This window comes from Lactuca sativa, chromosome 4, assembly GCF_002870075.4.
Source record: "Lactuca sativa cultivar Salinas chromosome 4, Lsat_Salinas_v11, whole genome shotgun sequence".
In the NCBI taxonomy this organism is placed as follows: domain Eukaryota; kingdom Viridiplantae; phylum Streptophyta; class Magnoliopsida; order Asterales; family Asteraceae; genus Lactuca; species Lactuca sativa.
The window spans coordinates 96657288-96671908 of NC_056626.2; the positions used below are offsets into that span (position 1 = coordinate 96657288).

The 14621-nt window shown below is 34.2% G+C and overlaps 1 protein-coding gene across 4 annotated transcripts; it reads left to right on the forward strand.

Annotated features, from left to right (window-relative positions):
• Positions 1-691: 691 nt before the first annotated feature.
• LOC111919961 (homeobox-leucine zipper protein MERISTEM L1) lies at positions 692-6844 on the forward strand. Of its 4 annotated transcripts, none has more exons than XM_023915527.3 (12): positions 692-1030; positions 2032-2321; positions 2559-2676; positions 2826-3014; positions 3133-3573; positions 3688-3789; positions 4729-4929; positions 5060-5234; positions 5354-5625; positions 5722-5817; positions 5919-6304; positions 6395-6844. In XM_023915527.3, exons 2-11 carry the CDS (start codon positions 2098-2100, stop codon positions 6276-6278), a joined length of 2178 nt encoding a protein of 725 aa, XP_023771295.1. In that variant the 5' UTR covers positions 692-1030; positions 2032-2097; the 3' UTR covers positions 6279-6304; positions 6395-6844. The 4 variants fall into 4 exon arrangements, with proteins under 4 accessions (XP_023771295.1, XP_023771293.1, XP_023771301.1 ...); XM_023915525.3 differs by having other exon boundaries at positions 693-1030; positions 2046-2321; XM_023915533.3 differs by lacking the exon at positions 692-1030 and adding an exon at positions 1318-1553 and having other exon boundaries at positions 2046-2321.
• The last annotated feature ends 7777 nt before the right edge of the window (positions 6845-14621 follow it).

Consider the following 14621-nt stretch of genomic DNA (forward strand, 5'->3'; position numbering starts at 1 on the left):
TATATATATATATATATATAGGGTTAGGTTATTTTGTTTTCACTATCTATTGTGTGCATGTATGAGTGATTCTAGACCAATCATTTTAGTTATTTTAAGAAAAATTAATTAATGCATATTACATGTTGAAGATATAATGAATATTAATTATATCTTCAGTATTTAATATGTATTAATTACTTTATTAAAATAATTAAAGAATCAGTCATACATGCACACAATAGATAGTGAAAACATTTGAACCTAACACTCTCTCTCTCTCTCTCTCTCTCTCTCTATATATATATATATATATATATATATATATATATATATATATATATATATATATATATATATATATATATATATATATATATATATATATTTGTTAATATTTTAACTAATTAAGCGATACAAATTTACACATTCAGGTACCCATGCAAAATTAATAAAAGCACTAGCCGGAGATGGAATGGAGTTGGTTTGAGAATTAACTTCAATACACACGGAATTGAAATTTGTTGGAGTTAAACATAAAATCGTAAAATCTATAATTTCATATTTCACCATACAGGCATACATACAAATTTATACAGAGCTATTGTGTGTGTGTGATGGAGAGTTTGAACATAAAGATCGCATTAAACTCTTTATCTCTCTCAGTCTCTCTCTCTCTCTATAGAAAGCAATAAAAACTTGAATCGTCCATAAATGCTATTGCATCCTCTCAATACGCTCGGCATTAACTCCTCTTTCTCTGGTTGCAACTTCTTCAATTCTCCCACCTATTCCTTTCCTCTCTCTCTCTCTCCCTCGCTTCATAATCTCCTCTTTTTTCTCATCGGTCTCTCTCTCTCTCTCTCTCTCTCTCTCTCTCTCTCTCTCTCTCTCTCTCTCTCTCTCCTTAAATTCTATTCACGAGAAAGGTATATCATCAATCAAACCCTCGTCTGAAAACCACTCTTTTACCCTGTCAAAAGTGGTTTTCCGTTGACCCTTTACACTCTTTTACACTGGAGTACTCTACAAAAGCAAGATAAAAAAGCCAGTAAGTTTGTTGCGTATAAATATATATACCACCTTTCTTGACTTGCTGATGTTATTGTTGTCTTTTCGATTCCGCACACAAATACTTCCTTTTTTCTCTCACTTTTTCCGTTACTTAACGTTTGATGTTATGGAGATACCAGTGTGTGAAATGAAGGTTTTTTGGGCTAGATTTTCTCTAATTGGATCTTTGAATGGAATACGTAAAAGGAAGAAAGATGGATTGGAGCTTTGACATTGTCTTTATTTGCTAAAAAGTCCAAAAACTGTTTGTATTCGTCAATTCTAGTCCTTTTTTACTCTTCATATTAAGTCATTCACTCAGTTGATTTACCAAAAAGATAACCTAAAACCAAAAGAAACTCTCTTTCTAGAGAGAGAATTTTTTGGCTAGGGTTTGTGAATGTTCAGAAACATATATTTTTTTGTCGGATCATGTCTATATTATTTTTTCTGTATTGTTAAGAACGATCAATAACAATGGTTCGGTTTTGATTGTGTTTTAAACTTCTCTCCGTGATAAGGTTTGTGTCCTGTGACAAATTTCAGTTTATTTTCTTTCTTCTTTTTCTTCATCTTCTTCACACAATCTTGGTTTCATCCATTAAATTGTTGCTCATAGCCTCATAGTAACTTTTTTTATTTATTTAATTTGTAAAACGAACAGTGAAGTAATTTGGAGATCTGCTGATGAGCTTAGTTGACATAACTTCTTTAATTCTTTCTGTTATTTTCAACCATAATCCTTTTCGATAAATTAAGAAGTATTTTAGAGAGAGAGAGAGAATGGTATTCAACTTTTCTTGCTTTTGAAGTTGACTTTTTTCTCACAGAAAACCATAGATCTGTGAACCCCGGATAAATTCATTCGAGTCCCTTGGTTTATGCAAATTCCCATGGTCTAATTCCATTTCTTATGTTCTCTTGATCTCACCGTTTTTTTTTTCCTTGAATTTCTTTATAAAATATTAATATCTGATATGACCATTTCGTAACTTGTAGTTTGCTGTTTGTAGATTTGTATACGATACTTCAAGTAAAACCCCTTAGAAAGAGGTGAATAGAAAGATGTTTCAACCGAACATGTTTGAGAGTCATCATCATATTCTTGATATGAGTCATAAAGCCCAAGAAAATGAACTCGACATGTTAAGAGATGATGATTATGAGAGTAAATCGGGCACTGATATCATGGAAGCTCACTCCGGCGATGAACAAGATCCTAATCAACGACCCAACAAAAAGAAACGTTACCATCGTCACACTCAACATCAAATCCAAGAAATGGAATCGTATGTTCTTTGCTAATTAACCCTAACAGATATATTCTTCTTCTTCTTCTTCTTCTTCTTCTTATTATTATTATTATTATTATTATTATTATTATTATTATTATTATTATTATTATTATTATTATTTTTATATTGGTAAATCAAGATTTGGTGTAGTAGAACATATACAGGAACACCTTCCTAGGTGTTTTACAATTTGAAGTTGGAATTGATTGATTTCTTCACACTTTTGTGTAGGTTTTTCAAAGAATGCCCACATCCAGATGATAAGCAAAGAAAGGAACTTGGCAGAAGATTAACCTTGGAGCCTTTGCAAGTCAAGTTTTGGTTCCAAAATAAACGCACTCAAATGAAGGTGATCACTAAATTACATTTTACAGCTATTTTTACCAAAATATAGCATATAGTAATCAGGAAATATCAAGCTTCCAGTTAATTTATGCAACTTTTCTAACATACTAAACTTAGCTTGATACCAAAGTTGTTAATTTCTTCTTGATTTAGGCTCAACACGAACGACATGAGAACACACAGTTGAGGAATGAAAATGAAAAGCTACGATCTGAAAACATACGTTACAAAGAAGCCCTTGCGAATGCTACTTGTCCAAACTGTGGAGGTCCTGCTGCTATCGGAGAGATGTCTTTTGACGAACAACATTTGAGGATAGAAAATGCTCGGCTACGTGAAGAGGTATATGAAATTTTCACACCCTACAAGATAAATATATTTTTGTTGTTTGTATCAAGATATAGTTAATTCAAAGATAGCTTTGAGTATTCAACTAATTTGGTTTTTTTTTTCCCTAAAGATTGATAGGATATCGGGAATAGCTGCAAAATATGTTGGAAAACCAATGTTGAGTTACCCAAATATGTCGCCTCATGGTTCAACTCGCTCACTTGACCTTGGGGTGTCTAGCTTTAGCCCACAACAGACTATGGTTGGAGATATGTTTGGTGCGAATGACCTTCTTCGGTCAGTTTCAGGCCCAACTGAAGCTGACAAACCAATCATAATCGAATTAGCAGTTGCAGCGATGGAGGAGCTAATAAGAATGGCTCATGCTGGTGAACCATTGTGGGTTCCAAGCTCGGATAACTCATCCGAGACTTTGAGTGAAGACGAGTACTTGAGGACATTTCCCCGAGGGATTGGTCCGAAACCATTGGGATTGAAGTCCGAGGCTTCAAGGGAATCTGCGGTTGTCATCATGAATCATATCACTCTTGTTGAAATTCTAATGGATGTGGTACGTACAACTCTAATTTGATGAAAATAAATATTTTTTAAGTTAAAATATTAATTGATTATGATCTCACTCTTTGTCTTGCACAATGTTTTTTTTTTTTTTTTTTTTTTTCAGAATCAGTGGTCGAATGTTTTTTCTGGCATCGTTTCAAGAGCAATGACCCTGGAAGTGCTGTCAACTGGAGTTGCTGGCAATTACAATGGAGCTCTCCAAGTGGTAAGCAAGTTTGGTTTAAAATCATAAAAATTTATTAATGGTTCATTTAATTGGAATTAAAACTTTGTTTATTTGGTAATGGAGTATATATATACCATTTAAAAGTGAAATGATGTCTTGTATTTTGTTAATTTTTTATCTTACCTAAAGGGTAATTTTCCTTATTGGTAAGCAAAAAAGTGCAATATAACGTTATTTATTTATTATCTGTATATGAATTACTATATATACGAAGCAAATATTTTTTAGTTTCACTATTTTAATTATATTGCAGTTTTTTTTTTAAATATAAAATATTTGTTTTATTATAATCTTATTTGGATTTAATTGAAGGCCAAATTTCATGAATATGACCCTGTTTGGATTTATTTATTAATTAATTTAGTGTTTAACCACATAAAGAATTTATATCTAGTTTACACGCTGAGTGTTTTTTTTTTTTTTTTTTTTTAAAGAATGAAACAGTAAGTTTTATTCCATTAATCGTTGCAAAAAAAAAACGGAAAAGTATTTTTAAGGTTGAAAATGGTTATTTTTTAAAATTAAATCGAAAAGAAAGTTTTATATATTTGAAAGATAACTCTAAAATTTTCCAACTAATAGTGGTTTTTATAAAATTCAAAATTTTACAAATTGGTTATCATTGAAACAAACAAAAATAAACTCACATTGCTAAAAAAATTAATATCTTTTTGTGGTTAAACTAAAGGAAAAAAAAAAAAAAAAAAAAAAACTAGAGTGGTTTTTATGGCATTTTCTTTTAATTTAATAAGCATTTGCTAAATAATTCATTATTACATTTACATAGTGTACGACTTAGTCACATTACATTTATATGCACAACAAAAAATCATAGGAAAATACATTCTATGCCCTAATTAAATCTACTTACTTATATTTGTATATATTATTATAATGTCTCTATGTTTAATTTATCAGATGACAGCGGAGTATCAGGTTCCTTCACCACTTGTTCCAACCCGAGAAAACTACTTTGTAAGATACTGCAAACAACACGCCGATGGTACTTGGGCTGTAGTCGATGTATCTTTAGACAACTTGCGGACTTCATCAATTTCAAGATGTAGAAGAAGGCCTTCTGGTTGCTTGATTCAAGAACTTCCCAATGGGTACTCAAAGGTACGTACAATTTCTACACAATATTTAAAGATTCGAAAGATTTAGTAAAAGAAAAAGCTCACTACGAAATCAAAGTTATCAAGAACTTCCCAATGGAGTTATCAACACATATTTGGTTTTTGATTTGTAGGTCACTTGGGTGGAACATGTTGAAGTCGATGACAGAGCTGTTCACAGTATCTATAGGTTACTTGTTAACTCCGGCCTTGCATTTGGTGCAAAACGATGGGTAGCAACTTTGGATAGGCAATGTGAGCGTCTTGCTAGCGCAATGGCTAACAACATTCCTGCAGGAGATGTGGGAGGTTAGCACTAATCTATAAATTAATAATTTTGGTTCTTTTCTTAACAAAATTCAGATGATTTGGTGTCACAAAATATGTGATTCTTCAATCTTCAATCATTTGTTTATTTCATTCGACAGTGATAACCACTCCAGAAGGGAGAAAGAGCATGCTGAAGCTGGCTGAGAGAATGGTTTTGAGCTTTTGCAGCGGTGTTGGAGCTTCAACTGCACACACATGGACAACTCTGTCAGGTAGTGGGGCTGATGATGTCCGGGTTATGACCCGGAAAAGTATGGACGACCCGGGTAGACCTCCAGGTATTGTGCTAAGTGCTGCAACTTCCTTCTGGATACCCGTTCAACCAAAACGGGTTTTTGATTTTCTAAGGGATGAGAACTCTAGGAGCGAGGTAACTATTGAAGACAAATTTAGAGACTTTTATGATTTTAATCTTCATAGCATGGAGTTAAATCGTTAATTAATCTATGATCTTTGTTATAACCAGTGGGACATTCTTTCGAATGGTGGATTAGTTCAAGAAATGGCACACATTGCAAATGGTCGTGATCCAGGAAACTCTGTTTCCCTTCTTCGTGTTAATGTAAGTTTCATCTTCATCATGAACGTAGGTCTAGAAAACTATATGTGTAGTTATCTAACATTCTAACCAGTTCATTGACATTTGACTTGTGAATATTATAGAGTGCAAATTCAAGCCAAAGCAACATGCTCATATTACAAGAGAGTTCAAGTGATTCTACTGGATCTTATGTTATATATGCTCCAGTAGATATTGTAGCCATGAATGTGGTGTTAAGTGGGGGTGATCCAGATTACGTAGCTTTGTTACCATCGGGTTTTGCTATACTTCCTGATGGACCTGGACAAGATCAAGGAGGAATTCCTGAGTTAGGTACTGGTGGATCGTTACTAACGGTGGCATTTCAGATTTTGGTAGATTCGGTTCCTACAGCGACATTATCACTTGGATCGGTGGCAACAGTTAATAGTCTTATCAAATGCACAGTCGAAAGGATCAAAGCTGCAGTAGCTTCTCCATGAAGACATTCATGGGGTTTTTTTTAAAGGTACAGTAGTCATCTTTCTTCGGTTGAAGGTTATTACTTAATTATTCCTTTGTTTTTAATTCTAATGAGCGTTGATTGTGGGCATTGCAGAGAGTGTTTAAGGGAAGTGGAGATGAAGATGTAGACAGGCAGTGTTCACTCTTTCATCTTTTGAACAAAATGGAAGAAGTCAAGAACGCACCTAAAAACGACCCAATGAAGTGTGGTGATTCTGTCAATCTGAATCTGAAGTAACGGATACAAGAAAGCATGGTGTGATCAACATCCTTCAAGGGTTATGGGTTCGGGTATTGACTTTGCCTATCTTGAAAGATGAAAGCGTAAACTAAGACCTTGTCATAATTAAAACTTCCGGATATTTTCTTTTGCTTAATTTAGGGATTTATCAGCGGTTTTTTTTTCTTATTGTAATTGTGTTTTGTAGTATTTGGTTTTTAGTCTCAAGACCGTATTTGGTTTCTAGTCTCCGGATCTTTAATCCTAACTAACGATTCTCTACTTTTTATTAATTTGGTATCATCGTATTGTTTTTTGCCCAAAGTCTATAGTCATTTATTGTCTACATCATATGCCTATACATGGATCTTTGTATGTCTAGTGGTAACAAAAACACCTGAAATCTGGAGTGGATTGTTAGTAATTTTTTTAACTTTAACTCACATTTATTATATAATAAATTTACTATTCAAATTGGCTATTTTAGGTCATCTAACAACCAAAAGTATACTAAAGCAGGAATCCTAATTTACACTATATATATATATATATATATATATATATATATATATATATATATATATATATATATATATATATATATATATATATATAAGAAAATGAAAAAGAAACAAAAAAAAGAGTCATGTGCAAAATGAAGGAAAAGAAGATATGTAACAAAATAAAGCTTTCATATATATATATATATATATATATATATATATATATATATATATATATATATATATATATATATATATATATATATAGTGTTAGATTATTATGTTCTAACTATCTATTGTGTGCATGTAGTATTGATTGTGAACAAATCATTTTAGTTGTTTTAAGAAAATAGTTAATGCATATTAAATGTTGAAAATATAATGAATATTAATTAAATTTTCAGCATTTAATATGCATTAATTACTTTCTTAAAATAACTAAAATAATTAGTTAATAATCAATCCTACATGCACACAATATATATATATATATATATATATATATATATATATATATATATATATATATATATATATATATATATATATATATATAGCTAGGTTAACATGTTTCTCACATCTATTGTGTGCTAGATTGCACCAATAAGAATTTAGTAAAATTAAATAATTATTTAATTAGATAAAGATAGATAGTAATTGATTTTCACAATTATATGTATATTAAATAATATTAATAATTATAATTCTTTTTTTATGAAAACTAATTATAGTCGTCATTACTATCAGCAATAATATTCTTTCGGACTGAATTCGCATCTAAGTTTTCATGTATGGGTTCATGTTTTGTTTACGGACCTACTCACTTAAAATACAATAAAGTTGCATTAAATTTGAAGAACAAAATTGAAAATTAGATACGAATTCATTCTAAAAGAATGTTATTGCTGATATTAATAATGAATTTAATTAGCTTTCATAAAAATGAATTATAATTATAGATATCATTTAATATACATATAATTATGGAAATCATTTAATATCTATCATTATTTGGTTACATAATAATTTAATTTTACTAAATTCTTATTGGTGCAATCTAGCACACAATAGATGTGAGAAACATTTGAACCTAGCTATATATATATATATATATATATATATATATATATATATATATATATATATATATATATATATATATATATATATATATATATATATAGACACACATACACACACATAAACACAGACATACACAACTAAACATATAGACAATCTCAAGATATCAATCCAACTATGTGGAAAGCCAAACCAATTTAATGCTCTAGGAATCTACCTACACATAAATGTCACTTTGTCCACTATTTCACATCAACAACATCTTTGACCACTCTGTATTTTTCATGTCTATCATGTTTTAATGATTTAATTATATGGTTCAGTTTATGTTTACACTAAGGCCATGGGGTATACATATCATGGTGGTCTTACTGTGACGAGCTGGAGGGGGGCAACCATTGTGCACGCCATCCCTAGTGCAACAATCATTTTCTCTTGTGGTATTTACCACAAAAGGCCACGCCCAATCAGGTGGAAGCCTTCTCTTTCTCTTTCATGCTTCTCTCTCTTCCCCTCTTTCATCATGTATATTCTTCTTAGTTAGGAGTACACCAACCAATGATATGGTGCTTCTTTCTTATTATCTTCATCAAAACTCATGCCAATTGCGGGGTTATATACCTCATGGCCTAAGAACATCTAAAATAAGGGTTGTGTAAGATTTGTATGAGGGTGAGGTAGAGTTGTATGTATTTTAAGGATGATGAGGTGGTCCTTAGGAATTGTGTGAATGATAAGATGAGTATTTAGAATGGTGTCAACTTGACAATAAGTAAATACTAGCAAGCCTTTTGAGGCATGCTTTAGGAAAATGGATACTATTTGAGTTATACTGGATAAAGTGCCCAAGGAACTAGTTAGTAATTTTTGCCAGCCATTTGATGGTCGGTTTTGAGTACTAGTTAGAAGGTTCCAGATCGACGAGTCTTTGTTCCTAGGAAGTTCTTGCTAGGAATTAGATCATGGTTTTTGTGCTCCTAGCAGTTAGGTGGTTATGAGTTTTTGAGCATTGTTGATTAGTTTAATGGGGGAGTGAAGTGTAAACTCAGGAGAAATGGTAATTGGGATAGGAAATCCCATAGAAGAATAACAGAGAAGTATCTAGTGTGATTTGTAGTGGCAGATTTCGAGGATGAAATATTTTTCAAGTGGGTGAGAGTTATGACACCTGGTTTCTGGTGGGTTATTTTTCATTTGATCTTTAAGTTCTAAATAGGGTTTTGGGGAGGTATACGATACATTGATTGTTGTGGTATGTTCCACATCATTAAATAGCGATGTAGCCTTGTATGGGTTGCCCCACAAAGTTGCAATCAGCCAATTCGTAATCCTAGGCTTTGGGCCCTATGTAATGGTGCTAACTCCTAGGTTTTGTATCATTTTTATCCTCCGTCTTTAGAGTAAGAAACCTTAGCCCCACTTTGCCTTCTTCTAGAGTGTTTGTGCTTTTAGTGATATATGGGTAAAAACAAGGAATTAGTATTGCAAGAAGCTACATTGAGAAGCATTTCAACCTTTTAAGCTTATTCTGGATTGTTGTAAGTATTCATGTTTTAAGTTTTTTGCTTCATGCTTAGTAGACCTAGGAGTTTTAGCTTGTTTTTGACCATTTCTTGATGTTTGAATGGAGTTTGGAAAAATCCGTGTAAACACCTAAATCGTTATGTATCAATCGGATTCACTATGATGGTGCAAAATCCCAATCAAGTGAATGATGCAAAATGTGATATAGAACAAGAACACAAGATGAATCTTCAATGCACACTATATTCAATGATAGTCTAGTACATAAGATTCAGATTACACTTGGTTTTCTCTATGTTTCTCTGTAAATCACATCCTTTGGCTTATTAGAGTCACACAAAAACATCTATCACCCTTTATAAGGCTAAAATAACACTATATATACCTAGACCTAATAACAAATGCCCAACCTAAAACCCAAACAAGACAACATTAAGCCTAACCAAAATTACATGTGAGTTCGGTCCAAACAACACCAAAACATGGTGTTTTCAGTCCTGGACCAAGAACTCTAATAGCTTATGAAAAGCAAAGTATAAACCACAATTTATGACCTAACAATCTCCCCCTTGGTTTATATGTGACAACCCGAAATTTATCCCATCATTTTAACCTCTTCTTCTGTTAATAAAAATCGCTTTATTAAATTATTCCGTTAACCTTTTTGGATTAGGTTAATTAAATTGGGACTTTTATTATGACTTCATAAGAGTTGGAACAAATTAGAAACACCCTCAACATTCACTTGAAAATTTTTAGTTACAACCAAGTCAAATTACGACCATTTAATCGGGTGCGACCAAAAGCCCCGTTTAACGTCAGTATCGGGCAGATTTCCTCCGGGCCACAAACTCAACCCCTATATAAGGGGGAGTGGACTCCATTTGAAGCCTTTCCACCCTCTCTCTATTCTCTCTCTCTACAAAGCCGATTTTGATCCAAAAAAACGCCTCTTTCAAGCTCCAAACTAGTAAGTGATCTACCCTAACTTGTTGTTTAGCTCATTTAACATGCAAATTCGTGTTTAAGACATCCAAAAGCCTCAAAATCTTGTCTTTACGGCCCAAGAACACTCTTGGACCGCAAACACCCATAAGTGGGGTTTTGAAGCCCCGGAACCCTTCCAAATCCCTTCTAGTGCTTAGATATGACTTAAGGATTTGCATGTATGAGCTTAGAACCCCAAAATCATGTCATATGGAGAGTAAACATGAGTTTACGGCCCAAGAACACTCTTGGACCGTAAACCCCTCTTCATGAGCCGTGAACACTTTTTAAGGTGTTAAACTTGCCCTTAAACACCTCCTAAGGCTTGGGTAAATGTTTAGAATCAACCAAAAATGAAGTAGGGCCTTTAAACATCAAAGAAACTAAGGACCTAGGAGTTTATGGCCATAAACCCACCCCCCCCCCCCCCCACCAAGGATTGGTCCATGGGCCGTAAACTCCCTTAATAAGGCCAAATGATGCCCTAACTTCCCCATATGGCTTGGAGTAATGCATAGAACCCTATATTCTTGCATTTAAGACCATAAATCATGAAGTGAAAGACCAAGTGAGAGTTTACGGCCGTAAAATCTATGTTTACAGTCGTGAACTCCCTTAAATAGTCCATTTGGGGCCTTAACCCTTTCCTATGCCCTAGATTTGAACCTAGCCTAATTCTACAAGTGATATAAGATCCTTTTAGCATCCAAAAACACACCACCCATGAGTTTATGGACGTAAAATCATGGGGATATGGTCTTAGGGCCGAAATCTCCATAAAGAGTTTACTCTTGAAGAGTAAACTCCCTAACTAGGCCCTACACTCCCTTATTGCAACCCATTAGCCTCCTAACACTTGACCAAAGTGTTTTTCTGCACATTAGGATGCTTATACGTGTTTAACTAGTGTTATAATTACTAATTGTATGTAAAAGTATGTCATCATATGTTACTAGGTCAGTAAGTGTGTTCAAGTCTTCACTTGACACCGAGCACCCAATCGATACCTCCATCCGATCCACTTACAGCAGGTGAGTTCGTACCCCTGAATTGACCTTTTAAATGATTTTAACTGCTTTTATAGGGGGGAATACAAGTTGAACTGTACAGTTATTATATACATCACATGTGATTAATAATTGTATAGCAAAATAGATGTTGCATGATAACTGTTTTATCTAGCTTAAGATGTTCCAATCTCATTTTCAACTCTTGTTAAAGGTTTTCCAAAGGTTTTTCAAAGGATTCCAAAGATTTTCAAAACTTGTTTTACAAAATGACATCAAGTCGTACATTTCTTATGTGTAAAGGTTTTCCAAAGTTTTCATCAGAGTTTTCTTCTATGCTTTTATTTCGTTAAATGCATGCCTGTATTTGTATAGTTATATAAATAATGTTTACAAGACTTAGGAAGGCTAGGTCGCCCTATTTTCTTTTCCTCGTTAGGATGTGGTCTGGTGGGTAGCTGTTATCCGTCCGAAGGTCGTTTAAACATTAGTTATATATAATGTATACATATATAGACATAAAGGATTACATCGGACAGTTCACTTCCCTTGGGTAGCAAGGCATCCTTCCATTCATCATTCATAGATCTTTCGTTAAATGCATGCCTGTATTTGTATAGTTATATAAATCATGTTTGAAAGACTTAGGAAGGCTAGTTCACCCTATTTCCTTTTCCTCGTTGGGATGTGGTCTGGTGGGTATCGGTTATCCATCCGAAGGTCGTTCAAACATTAGTTATATATTATGTATACATGTATAGACATAAAGGTTTCCATCAACCAGTTCATTTCCCTTAGGTAGCAAGGGCATCCTTCCAGTCACCGTTCATAGACTAGAGACACTAGTAACTATTATAGGAATAGTTAGGAGATTCTATTTACTCTTTCTAGTATGAGAATTCCAAAGGAGTCAGTTCATTCATGAGTCTATATCATTAGTCCAGTACCTATAATAGAATTCAGAATACGAGATGCATCCTCTGGACATGGATTTCCCTGTTGTCAAGTTGGTAACCAGAGTCTCCTGTAGGGAGATCGGGCATTGTGTGTATAGATCTATACGGGACTGACACTCCTACACCCTGACTGCTAGCTACAGTCCCCGGCCGAACAAGCCAAGGGGTGACAAATGTCACATTCATTCCGACGCTTGCAGGGCGTCAAGTACTCTACTGTCAATCAGTATGGTTACGAGTATCTCCATGTTTACCTTATAATTCATGGCCTTAAGGTAACAAGAATTATCACTGTATATCCTTGTTTTAGACTTTGCTAGCTGTATCGTTCATTTGATACTGTCTGGAGTCTGTATTCTCTTGTTTTAGACTTTGCTAGCTGTGTCGTTCATTCGATACTGTCTGGAGTCTGTGCTTCCTTTTGTTATACTGATCTAGGCATATTATTCATTCGATATTCTCCTGGAGTCTATGATTTCTTTGGCCTTAGTCAGCAGTATTACTGCTGAGGCATATGTTATTTTTCCCCTGGTATTTTTACTTGTGATTTTCTCATTATTCCTTTAAAGTAAATACTGTATTTTGATAATGAAAGTATTTTTGGGGAAAATTACTCCTTAAAACGTAAATCCGTCGGGTCTTGGTAGAAGACTGCTTTTATTTAGAAAATATAGGATTTTCTGGAAAAGACGCTAATACACCGTAGATTCTAAACTACTATCTTACATAAAGTTATTTTGAATAAAAATGCTTACTTACACAAATGACACTAAATACTTATGGACTCACCAACATTATAAAAATGCTGATACTCGCTTTCAAAATAATTTGTATTCTCAGGTCAACGATAGACATGTACATCCCAGGAGCTTTTGTGGAGACAGCCTAGTACCGAGCTGCATCTATGTTATGTTTTGTAATTACTTTGATATACTATAACATGTAACCGATGTAAAATTATTACTATTCATGCAATGGTTGTTGTACTTTGATTACTGTACTGCATAGGTTGTGATACTTGACATGACGTCATCCACCCCAGAACGTTTTCGTCGTTCCGGTTTTGGGGTGAGACATTATAGCTTTGTTTTCTTTTCAATCTTCTCTTCGTTCTTGAGTTCAGCTTTTATCTTCGATTTCTTCACAATTTCAAGATGAACATATGAATTGTAACATCTCGGGAATTCAGAAGTATAGTTGAAGGGCTAAAAGTGTAAATAAGAAGGTCGACTCAGCGAGTCGAGTCGAGTCGCGGGTCACGTTTTAAGTGACCAACTCGGCAAGTCGCATGGGTGGAATCAGCGAGTTGGTGATGTATGGAGAAAACCCTATTCTCGGGGGTTGAGCCCTATATAAAGAACATAATACCCTCTCCCCAGCCTCTTTACCCTCCCTTGAGTTCCAGAAGCCCTAATAGACGTGCGTGAGAGATTGGAGCACATCTTGGAGCTTGGATAAGTGGATTAGGAAGGAAATCTTGAAGAGCAAAGGGGTTGCAGCAAGGAAGGAACATAGATCTGAGGTCTACTTTAGTGGGAGCTTGCATTTGAGGTAATAATCTGTTCTTGAGCTTTTGTGCATCTAGATCTATCAATTGTAGGGTTTTTGGGGCATAAATAAGGTCCATCTCAAGTTTGAAGTTAGATCAGAGGATGCTACCTCAGATCTAGGCTGTGGATGATCCAAGAAGCCATAAAGTCTATGCCCAAAAGTAGTTGGTGAAGTTCTTTTGTCCCAAACCCTAGCCCTAGAGTGTTTTATGCTTAGATCTCTTTGGATTCACGTAAAGTTTGCTACTTTACATGATGGGTGGGTTATAGAAGAGTAGATCTATGGATTGGAGCCCCTGCATGGCTTAAAAAGCCATTGTATGGATTAAGAACTAGAGGTACTCGGCGAGTCACATGGGTGTACTCGACGAGTTGCATGAAGACAAGCAGGAACTCGGCGAGTTGGAAGAACAACTCGGCGAGTTTGTTGAAGATTGCCTTGGACTCAGCGAGTCTGGTCGTGAAGTCCTAATTTTTTTTTGTTGAGCTGTGAA

Coding starts and splice junctions, on each gene's coding strand:
- LOC111919961 (XM_023915527.3), top strand. CDS start 2,098: ATGTTTCAACCGAACATGTTTGAGAGTCATCATCATATTCTTGATATG. Junction 3,015..3,132: donor ATGCTCGGCTACGTGAAGAG/GTATATGAAATT, acceptor TTTTCCCTAAAG/ATTGATAGGATATCGGGAAT. Junction 3,790..4,728: donor ACAATGGAGCTCTCCAAGTG/GTAAGCAAGTTT, acceptor TTAATTTATCAG/ATGACAGCGGAGTATCAGGT.